The sequence below is a fragment of the Lithobates pipiens genome, unplaced genomic scaffold (genome assembly GCF_037356315.1).
Source record: "Lithobates pipiens isolate NorthernLeopardFrog02 unplaced genomic scaffold, aLitPip1_a1.2 Scaffold_18, whole genome shotgun sequence".
Taxonomy (NCBI): domain Eukaryota; kingdom Metazoa; phylum Chordata; class Amphibia; order Anura; family Ranidae; genus Lithobates; species Lithobates pipiens.
The window spans coordinates 96431379-96453595 of record NW_027507758.1 but is presented as its reverse complement, the minus strand read 5'-3'; the positions used below and the strand labels follow the sequence as shown (position 1 = coordinate 96453595).

General features: G+C 42.0%; 1 protein-coding gene across 2 annotated transcripts in view; it reads left to right on the top strand.

Moving 5' to 3' along the window:
* The window catches only part of KIF16B (kinesin family member 16B), a 566152-nt gene that overhangs the window by 106335 nt on the left and 437600 nt on the right, over nt 1-22217 (top strand). For both annotated transcript variants that reach the window (XM_077485929.1, XM_077485928.1), the window contains exons 11-12: nt 1141-1206; nt 10368-10427. In XM_077485929.1, the coding sequence (XP_077342055.1) occupies nt 1141-1206; nt 10368-10427 (126 nt within the window). The remainder of the gene's footprint in view (nt 1-1140; nt 1207-10367; nt 10428-22217) is intronic.

Sequence of the window (22217 nt, the reverse complement as noted above, 5' to 3'; positions counted from 1 at the left end):
TGTATTTCCAGAATTGGATGCAGCTTCACCTTCCAAATCTGGGATGGATGCCATTGATACTGTGTCCCGGGAGTCAATGGGAATGCTTAATGATAGGAAATGGCAGCCGGGCAAAAGTATCCTTTTAGCACTGTACACTGGGAGGACATTGGGAACATAAACTTAAAAAAAAAAAAAAAAAAAGATCTGCACTTTGGGCTCTAACAAAAATCCTGGAAGCTGATTGGTTTCTATGCAGAGTTGTAATACATTTTGCACTCTTCAGTTTTCCTGGCTGACAGCAGAATGTAAACAAAGGACAGAAAAAAATATGGGATGGGGGTCCCCCTACAATTCATACAGGCCCTTTTGTGTCAGTTGTAAATTTAAGGGGGATACCGTGGAAAAAAAATAGCATAGGGCTCCCCAAAATCCATACCAGGCCCTTCTGGATTGTATGGAAGACCCCACGCAAAAAAATAAAAAATGCCATAGGGTCCCTCCAGAAATACATAGCAGACCCTTATGTGAGCAAGCAGCCTGGCAGGCCAAAAAAGGAGGAGGAGGAGGGGGGTGGACGGTGGCGAGCATGTGGCCCTGTTGCTTGCCAGCACCAAATGACATCTATGTCCCCCCCCCCCCCCCCACCATGGAGGAAAACATGTCCATTATTGGCCAATGATGATATAAGGGGATGGGGTCACCTGGTGACATAATTGATCATATATGGACATACCCCCATATATGGGCATACCCAAAGTACCAAAGTATCCACCCCATGTTGAGGGCATGTGACCTCGTATGGCTCCTTCCTGGCTTGCCAGGCTGCATGTTCGGAAAAGGTTCTGGTATGCTTTTTTAAGTGGTGACATCATGCCATTTTTGTTTTTGCTGAGGATCTCTTTTAAAATCCAAACCAGACCTGAAGGGCCTAGTATTCATTTTGGGGGAAGCACACCATTTTTTTAGGCATGGGGTTTCACCTTGCTGTATGGAGTGCCCTAACAGGCACGATGAATGACTGCACAGGAAAAAAAAAAAAAAAACATTTTACCATTGAGCAGTGGCCATTAAATAGAGATTTTCTCTTTTTCTTTTTTTGACCACTGTTTTTATGTGCGAATTACTGTAAAATGATAATGAGTCTCAATTTTATTCTAGATTGCACTCTTGGATTCACCAACGGCTTTAAGTATGGAAGAAAAACTGCAACAGAATGAAGCCCGTGTAAGTAGTTTTAAAAGCATCTTCCTCTATTTTCTCTGCGGAGAAATAGCTGCATAATTTATACAGAACAGCTTTTGAACTTGGGTGTAGAGCACAGAATTTGGAGATTATTACTTAGAAGCAAGTGGTAGAGGTGAAAATGTGCCCGTAGGATCTTTAAAGGTCAAGCCCATCACATGCAGGAAACAAAGCATTCATTTTAAACTAAGAATTGTTGTGATAGGAATTTAAAGTGTCAGGAAACCCACATCATAAACACCATCAATAAATGGTGTATTACATGCTGTTCATACTCAGTCGCTTTTGTTCATGTCCCATATTCAGCTAGGGATTTTGCAGCTGTGGCGGTAACTCTGCACATGCTCAGTGAATTTCTATGCTGAGCATTTCCTCTCTATCACATCTGAGCAGCCCATGTGACTGTAGAGTCATACATGTGTATATATACACAGTGGTAAATGACAGCCCACTCCCTCCTTCCCTCCTTCATGCTCAATAACCAGCTAAACACAATGGGGACGGGATATTATATGTAGATTGATAGAGGCTTCACCTCACTCTTATTCTAAGACACATGCTGGAGGGGTGTGACACAGCCTGTAACTGTCAGAAATCTGCCCACACTATGTTATTGCCAAAAATGAATAAAGATTTGATTTCAAATATATATTTGTATGCCAATTTAAACAAGTTTATTGGTATTAATTATTCATTTTCACTCTGTATTCCAAAGGCTTTTTTAATTTTTTTTATCTTAAGCATGTGACCAGCAGCAGAGGACTAGTAGCTCCTCCTGCTTATGTTTCCCTGCAAACAGGCTGGGAAAGAGCTGGGTCATATGATAGCTGTACAGTATATCGATTAGGAAAAATGTTCTAAGATATTACAGTTCCGGCATCCATATTCAGAAAAAGAAGGGATGATGTAAATTAACCACTTGCTGTGTGTGTGTGCGCGCGTGCGTGTGCATGTGTGCGTGCGTGTGCGTAAACACACAAATCCATTTTCTGTTCTGAAAGGAGTAATAGATTGTGTGTTCCTATTGGCTAGGAACCACGATCCATCACTTCTTCTAGTCAGTCCCCTCCCCCTTCAGTTAGAAACGCGTAGCAAGGAACACACGTAAACCCTTGATCGCCCCCTAGTGTTATCCCCTTCCCTACCAGTGACATTTTTACAGTAATCAGTGCATATTTATAGCAGTATATCGCTGTATAAATGGCAATGGTCCCAAAAATGTGTCCGCCATAATGTCGCAGTCCCAATAAAAATTGCAGATCGCCGCGATTACTAGTAAAAAAAAAAAATAATAATAAATGCTATAAATCTATCCCCTATTTTGTAGAAGACTTTCTTTTTGGAGCCTTTTGGAATAGAAATATTTGAGTTTCTTTATCGTACATCATGGGACACAGAGCCTTAAGTAATTAAGGTGGACCCTGGTATACCCAATCCAGGAAGTTTACTCCCTATATAACCCCTCCTCCTTCCAGGAGCACATCAGGTTTTTCGCCAGTGTCTAAGGTATTGGTCACAAGTGAAGATGTGCTCTAAGGAGCTCCAGGAGGGATCCATACTGGATTTAAATAGCCTCCATAGACCAGATCCATCCAAAGTGCCACTGAGGCCTAAGTGGATGGTACCTGTGGCCTTGTATCTGAAGCACGAGGTTTTGCCTGTAATGCCTCTTTGTAGGGCTGGACCCCAGGAACCCAGGGCTTAGGTCTTGCTACATTACCTAAAGATTTCCTGGTGGGATGCTTTTACCGGTCCAAGGGAGTGGAATCCCATTTTAGAGACCCGGTCCTTGAAGGTTTGCTAAACACAACCCCCCGCCGTGATGGGTGAGGTTGGATTGTCTGTTAATTCTGCAAATCCTGTGGCGGGGATAAGGTAAGGGAAGAAACTTGGGTACTAAAAACACCTATGTATTCTTCTTTAAGGGAAAAAAATGTTGTCATGCCTTAATTCTCCACTAGAGGGAGTCTGTGCACATACCTTAATCTGTTGTCTCTGTGTGGCTGCAACAGCGTATGCAAGAGGATTTTTTTCTCTCAGGTAAAAGAAATCCGCCAAATGTTTTCCTTCTCCCCCTTGAAGGGTCCAGAGGGTTAGGGGGGACATCAGTGCTGTACCCCCCTTACATTAACACCCCCCCCCGCCGTGGGGGGTGCGGAGGTCCCGCTGTTCTGATACTGTTACTATGTACTGTTTTTAAAGCTGTTTTGTTTGCTTGCTGCTAAACAGGTCTCAGCTCCCCTCCCCCCTGCCTCGTGTTGGGTCTGTAGACCCGAAAATGCCACACACGAGTGCTGGAACGTTTAAAATTAAATAAGGGGCGGGTTTTTTTTCTGGAGGGGCGGGACCTAAGCGCAGTTTCGTGAACCTCCACATGGACGCACGGCAGGCTATAAAAAATAAAACCACAGCTGGGACAGTCTCTCCTCGGCAGGCAAGGAGTAAACAAGCAGTCTGCACACAGGGACACGAGCTGTGGGACACGTGAGGGTTGCAAACTGGTGTTCCTGATACAGGAAGGACACCTTTTTTCCCAACACTAGGCTGAACTTTATAGCGGCTTTAAATGTCATGACTATATTCTGCAATTAAGTGCAATTGTATAGTGCCTCTGTTTTTGTGGTTAGGACTATGCCTACTAAAAAAGACACCACAAAGACCAAAAAGGGAGTAAAGGTTTCACCCCCAAGCGCTAGGATCTCGGGTCGCATTTCCATGATGTAATCCTCACCTGAATTACCAGTTAGGGCAAGCCAGGGTGAGCCATTGGAACAAATTGGTGCAACTGCTTCTCACATCTCAGCCCCTGTATACGTGACTGAAGATGTCCTTTCTTCCACCCTGCAGGGTCTGGAAGATGAGTGGCTTTAATCACATCCTCCATTCAAATGGATAGGGCACAGGATGAGGTTTTACCCTGAGGCGATCAGGAGGAAAAACAAACCGTTGATTTCTCTGCGGAGGAAACAATGGTAGATGAACCTTTTTCAGCTTCTCAATCTGAGAAATTGCTGATACAATCTCTTAGGGAGATGGTTCTACTTTCGCGCTACCTCTAATGGAGTTCCCTGAAAGCTTGGTTTCTTCTTTGGGTTCCTTATAACCTTCTCAACATTTGCATGCGTTTCCTGCACATGCATTACTAGAACACCTTATTTTTGCTGAATGGGATCACCTGGATAAGCATTTTCTCCTTCCTAAGAGATTTTCAATTCTCTATCCCCTGGAGGAGAAATTCTCCAAAAAATGGAATGTAGCAGCAGTTGACGCTGCAATTTCCAGTGTGAATAAAGGCCTAACTTGTCCTGTAGACAATGCACAATTGCTTAAGGATCCAACAGATAAAAAGTTGGAATCCCTGTTAAAATCAACTTTTTCCTTGGCAGCTTCCGTTACTCAGCCTGCAGTCACTGCAATAGGTGTCTGTCAATCCCTAAAGGACCAATTTAAACAGGCCCTTAGAGAGGTTCCTGCACAACAATCTCGGGAATTGGCTCAACTACCAAAAGCATTATGCTTTGCCATAGATGCCATTAAAGATTCTATTCACCTAAAAACCTCCTACTTGGGTTCCCTTTTCATGGGGAGTGACTATTTGAAGAAGACTTGGATAAATATATCCAAACAATTTCTAACAAAAAGTACTCTTTTGCCAGTAAAAAGAAAGTATAAATGCCCTTCATTTAAACAGGCTCTTTCCCCTGCGCCAGGGGCTTCCACCTCTAGGTAGTTGCGATGGCCTCCACAGTTAGACTCTAGAGGAAAACCTCAGGGTCAGACCCAGGCTCAAAAAAGTCCTGGGGTTCGGAAACTTGCAAAGCAGAATCTTAAAACCTCATCATCATGAAAAGGCAACCCCCCTCACCAAGGTCGGGGGGGCACTTCTGCAGTTTTCAGAAGTCTGGAAATCGGAAATTCATGACAGATGGGTCATCTCCATGGTAACGCTGGGGTACAAGCTGAAAATTCTGAACTTTCCACTGTCTCGTTTCCTGAGGTCAGGTGTTCCCAAAGATCCAGAGAGAAGACAATCTCTGTTTCAGGCACTAGACTGATTAATTTCTCAAGGGGTGACCATACAGATCCCCGCAAAAGAGCAAGGTTTGAGGTTTTATTCAAACCTTTTTATGGTACCAAAACCAAATGGAGATGTCAGACCTATTCTAGATCTAAAAAATCAAAATTGGTTCCTGAAGATCCGCTCCTTTCATATGGAGACGATTGGGTCAGTAGTTCCTATTCTTCTACGAGGAGAACTTCTGGCATCTATCAACATCAGGGATGCATATCTGCATGTTTCTATATTTCCCGCTCACCAAAAGTTTCTGCGGTTTGAGTAAGAAGGGCAGCATTTCCAGTTTGTAGCCCTGCCCTTCGGGCTAGCCACAACACCCTGGGTGTTCACAAAAGTGCTGGCCCCACCTCTAGCCAGGCTAAGGGCACAGGGCATAACAGTCGTAGTGCACCTAGACGATCTATTGCTAATAGATCAGTCGTGGCTGGTTTGGAGCAAAGCGCACGCACTACAACCAATTATCTGGAAAGTTTGGGTTGGATTCTCAACCTAGAGAAATCTTCCTTAATACCACTAAAAAGGCTGGAGTACTTGGGTCTGATCAGACACAGCCCAGGAAAGGGTGTTCTTGCCTCAGGCAAAGATCATCTCCATAAGAGAGCTGGTGCGGATGGTTAGATCCCTCCATTTGCCTCTGCATGAGGTTGCTAGGAACCATGGTGGCTTCATTCAAAGCAGTTCCTTATGCCCAGTTCCATTTAAGACTGTTGCAAAACAGTATCCTGTCGACTTGGAACAAAACAATTCAAGCTTTAGACTTGCCAATGTGGCTGTCCCCAAGAGTGTCCCAAAGCCTCACTTGGTGGTTACTAACCCAGAATCTGCTGAAAGGAAAATCCTTCAGACCAGTTATCTGGAAGTGTCAGCAACGGATGCCAGCCTTTCAGGCTGGGGAGCAGTACTAAAAAAGACAACTGTCCAGGGACAGTGGTCCAGAACCGAAATAACCTTGCCCATCAATATCCTAGAGATTTGGGCAGTGTGTCTGGCTCTAAAGGCCTGGACATTCAGGTTACGGGATTGTCCTGTCAGGATTCAAGCCAGCAATGCCACAGTTGTGGCCTATATCAATAACCAAGGGGGCACCAAAAGTCTCTCAGCGCAGAGAGAGATTAACTATATTCTAACTTGGGCAGAAAGGAATGTTCCGTGCCTATCGGCAGGTTTCACTGATCTATGCATTCCCCCCTATTCAGTTGCTGCCTCGACTTCTTTGCAGGATCAAGCTGGAAAGAAAGCCGGTAATTATGGTAGCACCAGCATGACCCAGAAAGTCATGGTATGCAGAAATTGTAAAGATGGCAGTGGAGGGCCCATGGTCCCTCCCACTACGGCCAGATCTGCTCTCACAGGGACCGATATTCCATCCTCCCTTACGATCTCTAAATTTAACGGCTTGGCTATTGAAACCCACATTCTGAAGAAACGTGGGTTTTCTGGGTCGGTTATCTCTACTGTAATTAATGCAAGGAAGCCAGCCTCCAGAACTATATATATTCTAGAGTCTGAAGGGCTTATGTTTCCTGGTGTGAATCCAAGGGTTAGCACCCTCGCAGATATATCATAGGCAGAATTCTTGCCTTTCTACAATTAGGAGTAGAAATTAAATTGGCCTTGAGTACTGTTAAAGGCCAAGTCTCAGCGTTATCCGTTTTATTTCAAAGACCACTTGCTACACATTCTTTAGTCTGGGTTTTATGCAAGGGGTGATGTGGCTTAATACACCCGTCAAACCTCACTTTAACCCTTGGGACATGAACTTTGTTTTGTCTGTGTTACAAAAACAGCCATTTGAACTGATGCAACATATTCCCCTAGTCCTTCTGGCAAGGAAGTTGATATTTTTGGTTTCTATATCCTCAGCAAGGAAGGTTTCAGAATTGGCTGCTCTTTCTTGTAAAGAGCCATATTTGATTTTGCATGAGGACAGAGTGGTGTTGAGCCTTCGTCCAGGTTTTTTACCAAAAGTGGTCTCAAGTTTGCATCTGAACCAAGATATTGTCCTGCCATTGTTTTTTCCAAAACCATGTTCCAGGGAAGAGAAGTCACTACATTGTCTTGATGTGGGGAGAGCAGTGAAAATCTATTTAAAGGCAACAGATTTTGAAGACTGATGACTTATTTATTCTGATGGAGGGTCCTAAGAAAGGGCAGGCAGCGTCGAAATCCGCTGTTGCTAAGTGAATTCGGCAAGTTATAATTCAAACTTATGATTTACGGGGTAAGATTCCCCCTTTTTAAGTTAAGGCACACTCTACCAGGGTGGTTAGTGCTTCTTGGGCAGTGCGCCATCATGCCTCCATGGCTCAGATCTGTAAGGCCGCAACTTGGTCTTCAGTGCATACATTCACAAAATTATATCAGGTGAATGTAAGGAGGTATGAGGATATCGCCTTTGGGCGCAGTGTGCTGCAGGCAGCAGTATAGGTCCTCAAGTCTGGGGGTACCCTCCCTTCAAGTAGCATTGCTATAGGATGTCATATTAAGTAATTACTTAAGGATTTGTATAACAGCTTACCTGTAAAATCCTTTTCTTGGAGTACATCATGGGACACAGAGGCCCCTCCCCTCTTTTTTGGGATTTAAGTTTATTGCTTTGCTACAAAAACTGATGTGCTAATAGAAGGAGGAGGGGTTATATAGGGAGTGAACTTCCTGGATTGGGTATACCAGTGTCCATCACCTGAAGGTGGCCTATAACCCAATAATTACTTAAGGCTCTGTGTCCCATGATGTACTCTAAGAAAAGGATTTTACAGGTAAGCGGTTATAAAAATCCAATTTTTCAATAACCACTCTAGTAGACTTACCACAGTCTTTTTTATTTATTTATTTTTTTTTTAAAAGTAAGTGTTGTTTTTTCTTACAAGCATATGTCTGAAATGTGTATTAATCCTGATTACAGAAACAAATAGCAGTATGTGAAATAAAGGAGGAACTGCAACCAGCTGTAATTGACCTTGCCTCAATTATGTCTTCAATTATGTCTTCAGTTCATGGAAATGTAATCAGTTGCAATGTATTAAGGTGCTCATTAGGGATGAGCCGAACACCCCCGTTCCGGTCGCACCAGAACATACCGAACAGGCAAGAAATTTGGCAGAACACAGGAACATTGTTAAAGTCTATGGGACACGAACATGAAAAATCAAATGTGCTAGTTTTAAAGGCTTATATGCAAGTTATGATCGTAAAAAGTGTTTGGAGACCCGGGTACTGACCCAGGGGACACATATGAATGCAAATTTTTTTTTTTTAAACAGATATTTTTCGGGAGCAGTGATTTTTTTATTTTTTTTAATGCTTAAAATGAAACAAAAAATGAAATATTCCTTTAAATATTGTGCCTGGGGGTGTCTATACTATGCCTTTAAAGTGGTGCATTTTGACTGCAAAAATTACATTTCTAAAGGAAAAATTGTCATTTAAAACTGATTGCGGCTTTAAGGAACTGTCGGGTCTCGGCAATTTAGCTAAAACTCATTGAAAAAAGGGGCATGGGATCCCCAGCCCCCCCCAAGCCCATTACCAGGCCCTTTGGGTCTGGTATAAATATTAAGGCAAACCCTGAACCAAAAAAAATTGCGTGGGGGTCCCTCTAAAATCCATACCAGTCTGTTCAGGTCTGATATGAAAATAAAGGGGGAACCCTGCACCAAATAAAAAAAAATGGTGTAGGGGTCCCCCCTAAAATCCATACTAGATCCCTCAGGAGAGGTGTCATTTTGCTGTGGTACTGTTCAAAACATGGGAAAAATACACCACTTTACATGCATACTATAGACAACTCCCAGACACGCTATTTAAAGGAATATTTAATTGTTATTGTTTCACTTTATGCATTAAAAAAATCACTGCTTACAAAAAACAGTAGTTTTTTGCATTGATACATGTCCCCTGGGGCAGGACCCAGATCCCCAAACAGTTTTTATGGCAATAACTTGCATATAAGCCTTTAAAATGAGCACTTTTGATTTTTCATATTGGTGTCCCATAGACTTTAACAGTGTTTCGGTGGCTTTCGAATTTGGCACGAACACCTCATATTGTTCAATGTTCACAGAACATCCAAACAACCAAAGTTCGGCCCGAACCGTTCACCCATCCCTAGTGTTCATACATTTGCAGATTAATGGAAGATGCAGTTATACACTGAATCTATGGATGCATATACTGTATAGGTCTCTTTTTTTGCTTTTTCTATTGTTCCCCATGCAAAATGATCATCTGATGCCTACGCAGAATCTCCCTTTTATTCTAATTTAGGCTGCCCCTAAATAAAGCAAGCCAGAAAGGCTATTTCTCTAGTTTTAAAATGCAGCAAATTGGAAAAAAAAACTTCCTATGTGCAATTCACATGCCTTAATTTTTCCCTGTAGAGAAATTAAAGTGTTCATACAGGGTGAAGTTGCAGCAGGTCCTGATGCTGGAATGTTAAATAGATCAAGAAATTGATTTAATAAGATTATTAAACAAGACCCACACAAAAACATTTGATGGGTGGTTGGTAGTGTATAAATAGTTTGAGTAACATTCTGCTTAAAACACTTTCGATTTAGAGAGTTTATTTACTAAAGGCAAATAGGCTGTTCACTTTGCGAGGGAAATTGCACTGTGCAAGAGAATTTTCTCTAGAGCTTTGTGAATGTGCTGAACATCCACTTTGCCAAAAATACCCAATTACATGCAAGGAAAATAATAAAAACAGTACTTTTGCTTACATATGATTGGATGTTGGAAGTTATCAGAGCTTCCCCTCCTCTCATCTTCATCTGACGTGTTTGGCTAGTACTAGTCTTAGTCAAAGCTGATGTGACAAAGTATTGAGTGACTGTAAGAAATGCGTAAGCAAAATTGTGCTGTATTGATGATATGCTGCAAATTTACTCAGCAAACATATTGCTATCACTGGCATTGTTGCTGGGTGCTTTCTAGTCCTGGACTTGTTGCATGTGAAAAAGGTACTTGGTTTGCCCCATAGATGTCCAGGCTGCTTGCTGGAATGGAGTAGTCTTGTAACTTCTGCAATGAAATGTGCTATTACTAAAATGTATCCACTATCTTTCAGGTTGAAGAGTTGACTAAAGAATGGACCAATAAGTGGAATGAAACACAGAACATTTTAAAGGTAGGGCTGTGGCATAGAAAAATTGCATTTAAATTTGGCTTTCCAAGAACGATTATAATTTTACAGATGCTTTGCTTGTTCAGCTTTACTAGAGGCCTAAGTGTGTGTATATACCACCAGTGCCATACATGAGACCTTGCACCCATACCACCTTTTGGAAGTGTCTGTGTATCCATATCGCCTCTCCAGAAATGGGGCTGTGTGCCCATAACACCTCTCCAGCAATGGGGCTGTGTGCCCATAACACCTCTCCAGCAATGGGGCTGTGTGCCCATAACACCTCTCCAGCAATGGGGCTGTGTGCCCATAACACCTCTCCAGCAATGGGGCTGTGTGCCCATAACACCTCTCCAGCAATGGGGCTGTGTGCCCATAACACCTCTCCAGCAATGGGGCTGTGTACCCTTCTCAATTCCTCCAGAAGAGAGGTTGTATATCTATACCATGATTCCATAAATGGGGCTCTATATTTATGCTATCTAACCAGAAATTGGGCTGTGTGCCCATTCCACTTCTCCGAAAGTGGGGTTGTGTAACTATACCATCTCTCCAGGAGTTGTATCCATACTACTGCTTCCAAAGCGGGGCTGTGTACCCACAACTGCTCTTAAGTGGGACTGTGTTACTGTTTCATCTCTCCAGAAGTGTGTTTACCCATTCCACATATCCAGAAGAAGGGTTGTGTGTCTATACCACCTCTCTAAAATCAAGGCTGTGTATACATACCAACTATCCAGAAATGGGGCTGTGTACCATTCCACTCTTCCAGAAGTTGGACTTTGTATGCATATCACCTCTCCAGAATTGGGGCTAAATATCAGCTATCCAGAAATGGGGCTATGTGTCCTTAAACCCAGACTATGAAAAACTCTCATTGCATGCGATATACCAAAGTGTGCATACTTACAATGCCACTAAAGCATTTGTTTTGTGTATAGTGAAATATACCTGGTCAATCCTGCCTTCAGCTGTCCCTCTCACCTTCTCTATGCCCCCATTGCAGTCTGAGATTGTGTAGACACACTGATGTACTTTACTGAGCATGCTTATATTTCAGTTCCCTTCTAAGATCTTCATTTACTCCATCTGCAGCCCATGTGACTATAGAGCCACACATGTGGGTGTATACAGAGTGGTAACTGCCACTCTTCCTCCTACATGTCCTTCTATTGCTAAACACTGTTGGGTGAAATATAGTATGTGGATTGTGTACATTCACTAATAAAGTCACAACAATGCATAGTTTTCATAGAAGTTAGTATTAAATATATCTAATGTACTGTAATTGCTAATACCCATAAAGTAAAGTGTCAATCATCTATAACCACACCATATTCATGCACAAAAAATACACATCTGTTAAAGATTTATAGGGAGCTATAAAACATTTTTCTTTTTACATTTTATAATTGTAATTTTAATTGCCCTTTTGAAACTGGACTGGTCACACACAGACTTACACTTTAGAATGCATACAAAAGCAGAATAATGGAAGTCCCTCCCAAGGAACGTTTCCTACAGATTATTGACTCCAACCCCACCCTGCATTCTTGCATTTTTTCCTGCAGTACAAATACCTCTTTTCATTTTTGCCTGCCTGCCCATTGGCTCCTGGTATATGGGTTTCATCAATCCCAGGATTCAATGGGAATCTGCCGCTTGCAGCATCGCCTCACTGCACCATGCTTTGTATGATATGCACATGTGCAAGATAGCCAGCAGCGCCGTATCCCAGAAGATACCAGTGGGCTTCAGATGCCCATACTGAAGATGGGAGTGCACTCGGTGGGGACAGTAAGGTGTTTTTTTTAATTTATTTTTAAAAAAATTATAAATAGTGTTTATTAAGCTGTAACAAGCAAACACATGTCAGCAGTGAGGTTCCAAGTTACCCATGAGCTATACAAGTCACATTACATCAAGCACCCTTAAGGCACAATCCCATACACATTTACATAACATGCAAAAAGATTAAGCAGATCTTGCTATAAAGGGTAAAAAAGACCTATGGGATACAGTGGAGTGAGAGTTAGCCCAGAATCCCAGCAAAGTACGTTTTTTTTTTACCAGTTCAATACCGGGCCTATTCTGACACTCCTCTCCTACATGTAAAAATTATAATTTGTTTGCTAGAAAATTACTCAGAACCCCCAAACATTATATATATTTTTTAGCAGACACCCTAGGGAATAAAATGGCGGTCATTGCAACAATTTCTTCAAACGCTTTTTAGGAAAAAAAAAAGTTTCATGATTTAAAAAATAACAAAACAGTAAAGTTAGCCCAATTTTTTTGTATAATATGAAAGATGATGTTACGCTGAGTAAATAGATACCTAACATGTCACGCTTTAAAATTGCGCACACTCATGGAGTGACGCCAAACTTGAGTACTTAAAAATCTCCATAGGCAAAGCTTTAAAATTTTTTACAGGTTACATTTTGAGAGTTGTAGAGGAGGTCTAGAGCTAGAATTGTTGAACGTGCTCTAATGCACGTGGCGATACCTCACATGTGTAGTTTGAATGGCGTTTACACATGTGGGCAGGACTAATGGGTGCATTCGCATCTGAGCACGAGCTACTGGGGACAGGGGCGTTTTAAAAAACAATTTTTTTTATTTTACTTTATTTTATTTTTTTACTTTATTTTTACAACTATTACAAGGAATGTAAACATCCCTTGTAATGGGAATCATTCATGACAGGTCCTCTTTATGTAGAGATGTGGGGTCAAGAAGACCCCACATCTCTCCTCCAGGCTGGAAAGCATGAGATTGTGAAAAAAATTTCACGATCCCATGCTGACAGCCGCAATCGTGGCTTTGTTTACTTCCGGGAACCCAGGCATGATGTCATAATGTCGCGCCCGGGCCTCCGACGGTCATAGAGATGACTGGTGACCATTTGGTCACCGGAAGTCTCTATCGTCATCATCCGGCGCCGGACGATTCTTTCTCCGGGTCCCCGATGGCATGGGAGAGCCTGGAGAAGCACCGTATGGCGGCGGGATGGGGGGATGTCCCCTCCCATCTCCTGTAAAAGCGATCAAGCGGTGGAACTGCCGCTATGATCATTCTTATGGTGCACAGAATCGCCGGCTGAAAACAAGGATATCTGAATGATGCCTGTGGCTGCTAGCATCATTCAGATATTCCCACTGAAAGTCTGGGACGTCATATGACGGTCGTGGGCAGGAAGTGGTTAAAAACATTTGCAAATCCTACATTCACTACTAATCCCGTTGGATTAGGTGGAAACATGGAGGTGTTTAAAAAAAAAAAAAGAAAAAAGCTGAAACTCCGCTTTAAGACTGTTTAGAATCAGCTTAGAATTTCAATTCTAACAAATAGCTCTCTAAAAGTGGGTTTGGGTACCATATTGAAAAGGTAAAAACTGTATTTTTTTTTTCTTTTCTCTAAAGCTATATGGATGACAGATATTATATTATATTTTATATTATACACCCACACACAATCTCACAATCTCACAAAAGTGAGTACACCCATCACATTTTTGTAAATATTTTATTATATCTTTTCATGTGACAACACTGGAAAAATGGGGCTATAATGTAAAGTAGTGAGTGTATAACTTGTATAACAGTGTAAATTTGCTGTTAACTCAACACACTAATGTCTAAACGCATTAATGTCTAAATCTCTGACAACAAAAGTGAGTACACCCCTAAGTAAAAATGTCAAAACTGGGCCCAAAGTGTCAATATTTTGTGTGGCCACCATTATTTTCCAGCACTGCCTTAACCCTCTTGGTCATGGAGTTCACCAGAGCTTCACAGGTTGCCACTGGAGCCCATTTCCACTCCTACATGACGACTTCACAGAGCTTGAGTTTGAGGATGTCCCACAGATGCTCAATAGGGTTTAGGTCTGGAGACATACCTGGCCAGTCCATCACCTTTATCCTCAGCTTCTTTAGCAAGGCAATGGTTGTCTTGGAGGTGTGTTTGGGGTCGTTATCTTGTTGGAATACTGCCCTGTGGCCCAGCCTCCGAAGGTAGGGGAACATGCTCTGCTTCAGTATGTTACAGTATGTGTTGGCTTTTAAGGTTTCCCTCATTGAACTGTAGCTCCTCTGTGCCGGCAGCACTCATGCATCCCCAGACCATTACACACCCACCATGCTTGACTGTAGGCAAGTCCATTGTCTTTGCATTCCTCACCTGGTTGCCGCCACACACGCTTGGCACAATCTGAACCAATTAAGTTTATCTTGGTCTCATCAGACCAAAGGACATGGTTCCAGGAAGTATGCCTTTGGTCTGCTTGTCTTCAGCAAACTGTGGGCTTTCTTGTGCATCATCTTTAGAAGAGGCTTCTTTTTGGTATGACAGCCATGCAGACCAATTTGATGCAGTGAGCAGCGTATGGTCTGAGCACTGACAGGCTGACCCCCCACCCCTTTAACCTCTGCAGCAGTACATCTATTTCCCAAAGACAACCTCTGGATGTGATGCTAAGCATGTGCACTTAACTTCTTTGGTTGGCCATGCAAGGCCTTTTCTGAGTGGAACCTGTCCTGTTAAACCGCTGTATGGTCTTGGCCACAGCGCTGCAGCTCAGTTTCAGGGTTTTGGCAATCTTCTTATAGCCTAGGTCATCTTTATGTTGAGCAATAATTCTTTTTTCAGATTCTCAGAGTTCTTTGTCATTAAGGTGCCATGTTGAACTTCCAGTGACCAGTAGAGAGTGAGAGCGATAACCCCAATTTTAACACACCTGCTCCCCATTCACACCTGAGACCTTGTAACACTAATGAGTCGCATGACATCGGGGAGGGAAAATGGCTAATTGAGCCCAATTTGGACATTTGCACTTAAAGGTGTACTCAATTTTGTTGCCAGCGGTTTAGATATTAATGGCTGTGTGTTTGAGTTATTTTGAGGGGACAGTAAATTTACACTGTTTATACAAGCTGTACACTCACTATTTTACGTTGTAGCAAACTGGTATTTGTGTTGTCATATGAAAAGATATATTCAAATATTTACAACAATGTGAGGGGTGTACTCACTTCTGTGAGATACTGTGTGTGCATGTATATGTGTGTGTGTGTGTATATATATATATATATATATATATATATATATATATATATATATATATATATATATAAATAATGTGTGTGTGTTTTATTACACGTTTAAATGCATGCATTGCAATACCAGCTATGTAATGACAGGTTATTGACACAGCAAGGTCCTTTAGCACTCACAACAAGTTAACCAATATCTGTGGCTGTCAGATTATACATGCAGCCACAGCTATTAGATGGATTTAGATGTCTGTCCTGTCTGCACTATATGTTGACATTGTATTGGGCTGTGTGTTTCTCTGATAAAGAAACACATGAATGTGAATGGATCAGTGTTAATCAGCGGCTCATTCTGACACATAATGGTCAGCAATCGTTGTCACAAGCCTACATCATAGTGTCTCTTCAAAAGAAAATAGTGGTAATTTTTATGCATTCTATATGGTTGCATTTATTTTTTATTAATAGATTTGAAGTATAATTATGTTCCATTTTTGTGTAGTATATAAATCTAAAGGCATGTGCATAGCAATGTAATCCATGGTATGATCATAAGGAGTCCTATTCATCACAAAAATCGGCACACTTAACATCATCCTTTGGTCTGCGGTGTATCTGAATATCTGTTAAAGTGATCATAAAGTCTTTTATGTGTTTTTTATTTTATTTTTTATAAAAAACATGTTGTACTTGCCTTCTCTGTGCAGTGGATTTGCACAGAGCAGCCTGGATACTCCTCTTATCCGGTCCCTCTTCACTGCTCCTGGCCCTTGACCCCTGTCAACTGTCGCGTGCCCCCTCAGCAAGCCGCTTCCTATGGGGGCACCTGAGCCGAAGCTGCTGCTCCATATGTCCATTCAGACACAACGCTGCCATTTGTCTCCACCCCTTCCCCCTTATTGGCTAACTGACTTTGATTAACAGCGGCCGGAGGCAATGGTGCTGCTTCTGTGTCTTTGACAATCAAGAGGGAGATGGCCGAGGGACTTGTGGACATTGCTGGACAGAGATGGGGCTCAGATAAGTATTAGGGGGTGTTGGGGAGGCTGCTACACACAGAAGGCTTTTTATCTTCGTAGAATGCATTAAGATGAAAAAACCTTCTGCCTTTACAACTCCTTTAAATTGGTTCCTATTGCCCTGTATATTTTTCTTTTCATTACTCTGAGTTATGTTTCATTATTTTGGAATAATATATCTTTTTCTGTTTTTCTTGCATCAAGCAGCTTAGTACTTAAGTTGCTATTGGGTTTACTAATGTCAGAAGGTACCAATGGCCAGTTAAGGATTGTCACTCAGTCTTGATTAAGTCTTTGGGTAGGGGAGGGTTGGATTTCCATAATCAACCAAAAGCTGCCTTTTACCCTCAATAATGCCTAGTACACATGAGAACCGCATTTGGAGCAATTGTCCGAAAATTATCTGTTAGTACACAGCTTTTGAGTGCTGATCAAATATGAACAAGGCATACCCCTCTATAGCAATGGTCTTCCAACTGCTGCCCAGGGGCCAGATATGGCCCTTTGCTTGCCTTTATCTGGCCCTTGGGGCACTATTCCACCAGCTGATACCAATGATGGAGTACCACTCCCTATACTGACAAAATACAATGGGGGCATTTTTCTTCTTATTGATATTAACAATGGGGCTCTATTCCTCCCACTAATACCAATGATTGGGCACTATTCCTTCCACTGATACCAATAGTGGGGCACTATTCCTCCCACTAGTACCAATGATTGGGCACTATTCCTCCCACTGATACCAATGATTGGGCATTATTCCTCCCACTGATACCAATGATTGGGCACTATTCCTCCCACTAATACCAATGATTGGGCACTATTCCTCCCACTGATACCAGTAATGGGGCAATACGCCTCCCACTGATACCAATAATGGGGCAATATGCCTCCCACTGATACCAATGATAGGGGACTATTCCTCCAACAGGTACTAATAATGGGGCACTATTACTCTCTCTGATACCAATGATGGGGCACTATTCCTCTCTCTGATACCAATGATGGGGCACTATTTTACCCACTGATACTAATGATGGGGCATTTTCTATTCTCGCTGGCCACAGATCGGCCTCCAAAAAACCAGAAGACCGAAAACTTAGCTCTCCACCCCCTGCTTTTCAGAGCTGAGAGATCCTTCTGCACTTTGGTGGGATGTAGGGGAAATACAGCTGCAGATGAACACACACCACTTATATAGAAGGATTTGTTCCATCTTTGTGTATCACCTAAGGCCAGCCACTGTTGTTGTAATTCTGCGTACACACGATCAGAATTCTCGTCGGAAATAGCTCTGATGGTTTTCCCAATGGAATTCCGATGGAATTCGGCTCAAGCTGTCTTGCCTACACACGGTCACACCAAATTCCGATAGTTTATAATGCGGTGATGTACAACACGTACGACGGGACTAGAAAAAGGAAGTTCAATAGCCAGTAGCCAATAGCTTCTGTCTTGTAGTTGAATCTGAGCATGCCTGATTTTTGGCATGTCGGAATTGCATACACATGATCGGAATTTCCAATAGAACATGCTATCATTTTTGGCTGGCGGAAATTCGGACAGCTAAATTCCGATGGAGCATACACACGGTCGCATTTTCCGATGAAAAGCTCTCATCTGTCTTTTTCTGGCTGGAATTCCAATCGTGTGTATGCGGCATTAGGCTTTACAACCACTTTCAGGCTGGTTTTTGGAGTGGGAGTGTGCATGTAAATGGATGCCTGTACGATACATACGAATCATCACTTGACAATATATGATCTCTGAGCTATCACACCTCTAAGTCTAGCTTGACTTTGCATACATTTAGTAGCTGTTTTAAGCTTCACAACAACCACACACTCCAAGCATAACCGACAATTAAGCTGTCACATACCTGTTTGTATTGTAGTACAGGTATTTCCAAACGTTTCCCGGATACGGAATGTAATGAATCTCAAAGAGCCCACTTAGTTCTTATCTGTGAATACAGAATGATTAGCCTTTTAGTTGTAGAGATCTAAAATTTGGGATTGGTGGAGTAGTTTAACAAATGACCCCGGGCAAAGTTGAAACCATTAAAAAATGATGGTTTGTCAGTCCATTACAAGACTTGGAAGTGGAGTGCATGTTTGACAGATCAACTGGTATTTTCCTGTACTTGCAGGTTATTTTAAAGGGATAAAACGCAGGAAAATGTGCATATATTACTTTATGATATGCTTTAGGGGTATACTGTTTAAAAAATATTACAAAATGAACAGTACAACTGTTAAACGATGTATCTGTACATGTAGAGCTGCATGATTCTGGGAAAAATAAGAATCACAATTTTTTATTTTATTTTTGCTTAGAATAAAGATCACAATTCTCATGGTGTGACATCATCTTTCACATTATACAAAAAAAAAATTGGGCTAACTTTACTGTTTTTTTTACATTTAAAAAAAAAAAATGTATTCATCAAAGTGTGTATTTTCCAAACAAATTGCATTTGAAAGACCGCTGCACAAATACAGTATGACATAAAATATTGCAACATTTTATTCTCTAGGGCAGTGGTCATCAACCCTGTCCTCAGGGCCCACTAACAGGCCAGGTTTGCAAGATATCTGAAATATATCATAGGTGATATCATTTGCTGCTCAATGATTGCAGTGTTCTAGTCTGCATCTCCCCAAGGTAATACATAAAACCTGGCCTGTTAGTGGGCCCTGAGGACAGGGTTGATGACCAGAGCCGGTACAAGGCATGGGCAGAAGGGGCGGATGCCCTAGGCGATAGAATTTGCTGAAGGGGGGGCGCAAATGAAGTGCTGACAGTGTGCTTCATCATACATCATAGTAGTACATACACACTAGCCAGCAGGGAGCTTGTCTATTCAGACTACAGCTCTGCATGTTCCTTTGTTCCTCTGCCTGTGTGTGTGTGTGTGTCCCCTCCTCCAATCAGCTCACACATAGGGTAAGTCCAGTATCCCCACCCACCCCTATGTGCTGCTGAAAGAGGAGGAAAGATTTTTAACATGATCTGCACTTTCTAAAGAGTGTAGAAAGGGAAAGACCGCAGATAAACAAGTAAAACTTATGTAGGAGGATTTGTTTAATCTCTATGCATCATCTGGGGCTATTCACCTCACTGGGTATATGAGAGGGTTTAGATCCACTTTAATGAAGGCTGTGGGTGATAAAATTTGAATTGGAAATGAGAAAAAAAAAAAGGAATCAAGTAGGAAAGGAAATGAGTGAGAAGGTGAGGGGGTGGGGGTAGTAAAGGTCTTTTCACACTGCCCACACACTAAACTAAAGCAGATTAGTGAGCTGGCAGATGCCCATTTCAGCCGCAGTAAGCTGGTGGTTGCTTACCCAGATTTGCGACAAAGGTCACTTGAGGTATGTGATCCCTAAGAGGACAATGGGGTTGATTTACTAAGACTGGAGAGTGCCAAATCTGGTGCAGCTGCTCATGGTAGCCAATCAACTTCTAACTTCAGTTTGTTCAATTAAGCTTTGACTATAAAACCTGAAAGCTGATTGGTATATATGCAGAGCTGCGCCAGATTTTGCACTCTCTAGTTTTAGTAAATCAGCCCATATGTGTGGTTCTTGATGAAAACTGCTATCCACCCTTACTATATATCCAAGCATCGTTATCCTCCATAAACATACCTCAATGGATTATGTATTCACATTGTACGCAAATGCCAACAGTGCAGAGCATAATCTGCCATGGCATAGCGATTTAACATGGCTCAGTACATAATGGTAGGCACATTTGGAGAAATTGCGACACATAATGTGTTTAGCTTGCCCCATGCATGAAACGGAACAATTGATGCAGTTTTTATCCTCGTTATTCACCCCAGTAATCTGATGCTAGATGGGATATATATCGAGATAAGTGCTGAATCCGTATCCGGATGCATACACTTTCTTTCAAATCACTTGTCATTATTGATATGTTTCTTAGGCATTGTTTGAATTTCTACTTACTGGCTGCAATCTCTTAAACCCAGATTGACCCGGTGAGTCGTAATGGCACATGGAGAACAAGATGAGAAAGGCAACCTTGCCTGCTCTTTAGAATGGGGTATTATATTGAGCAGCTATTAGCATTGCTGTTTAGAAAAGCAATTTTCAAATTGCTTCTGGAAGCAAATGGAGGAAATTTCACACAGCGCTCCTTCAAGCATAAAGACTTCTTTTTTTTTTTTTTTTTTTCCTTTCATGTTGTGAGGAATGTTGACAAGATAGTCTGCTTGTATTCACTTAGAGCTTTATTATTAGATCCACACTGGGCAGGGGCTCTCCAAATAGCCGACATTCCCTTACCAGTGCTCTAGTTATTATGGCTTTCATTAGGCGACAATATATAATAAGACCGCTGATTATGTGGACATTACATTTGTCTGCTGTTATGACACATACCTTGCTTATTTTGATTGGTTGTCAGACTAATAATTTTGATATTTGAATTGAATATTATTATTATTATTATTAAGTGAATTGCGTAAATGTTAAAATATACCCCTTCCTAACCAGTGACACCACAAAACTCCTAGTTCACTCTCTGGTCATCTCCCACCTCGACTACTACAACTCCCTCCTCACGGGATTACCTTTTACATAGTCTATCCCCCCTTCAGCCCATCATGAATTCTGCTGCCAGGCTCATCCACCTTACCAGCCACTCTGTGTCTGCAGTCCCTCCACTGGTTTGCACTCACCCAACAAATTAGATTCAGAGCTATCCATATCTCGGCCCCCAGCTACATCACTAGCCTAGTCTCAAAACACCAACCTACTCGTTCCCTACCTTCCTCCCAAGACCTCCTGCTCTCTAGTTCCCTCGTCTCCTCCTCCCATGCTTGCCTCTAGGACTTTTCCAGAGCCTCTCCTATCCTCCGGAACTCCCTACTCCAATCTGTCTGACTTTCTCCTACTCTGCTTGCTTTTAGACAATCCCTGAAAACCATTCTCTCTTCAGAGGCCTCCACCTAACAGCTGTACTTTCTCCATCAGATCACCCCCCTCTTAGCTGTTACCTTTTGCATCGCTTGACCCTCTCTCCTAGATAGTAAGCTCTAACGCAGGGGTAGGGAACGTCAACTCTCCAGCTGTTTTGAAACTACAAGTCCCATTAGACCAGTGTTTCTCAATTCCAGTCCTCATGGCCCACTAACAGGTCATGTTTTCAGGCTTTCCATTATTTTGCACAGGTGATTTGATCAGTTTCACTGCCTTAGTAATTACCCCAGCTGTTTCATCTGAGGGAAATCCTGAAAACATGACCTGTTAGTGGGCCATGAGGACTGGAATTGAGAAACACTGCATTAGACATTGCAAGACCCTAACAGTCACAGGCATGACTCCTAGAGGCAGAGACATGATGGGATTTGTAGTTTCAAAACAGCTGGAGAGCCAAGGTTCCCTACCCCTGCTCTAACGAGTAGGGCCCTCTGATTCCTCCTGTATTAAATTGTATTGTAACTGTACTGTTTGCCCTCATGTTGTAAAGCACTGCACAAACTGTTGGCGCTAAACAAATCCTAAATATGTATAATAATAATTATTATTATTTAGAATTTTTATATAGCACCAACAGTTTACGCAGCGCTTTATGACATGGGGGAAAGACAGTACAGTTACAATACAAATCCATACAGAAGGGATCAGAGGGCTATAAAGGTGTATTCAAACTAAAGTTGCATTGTCAGAATAATAATTTACTTAA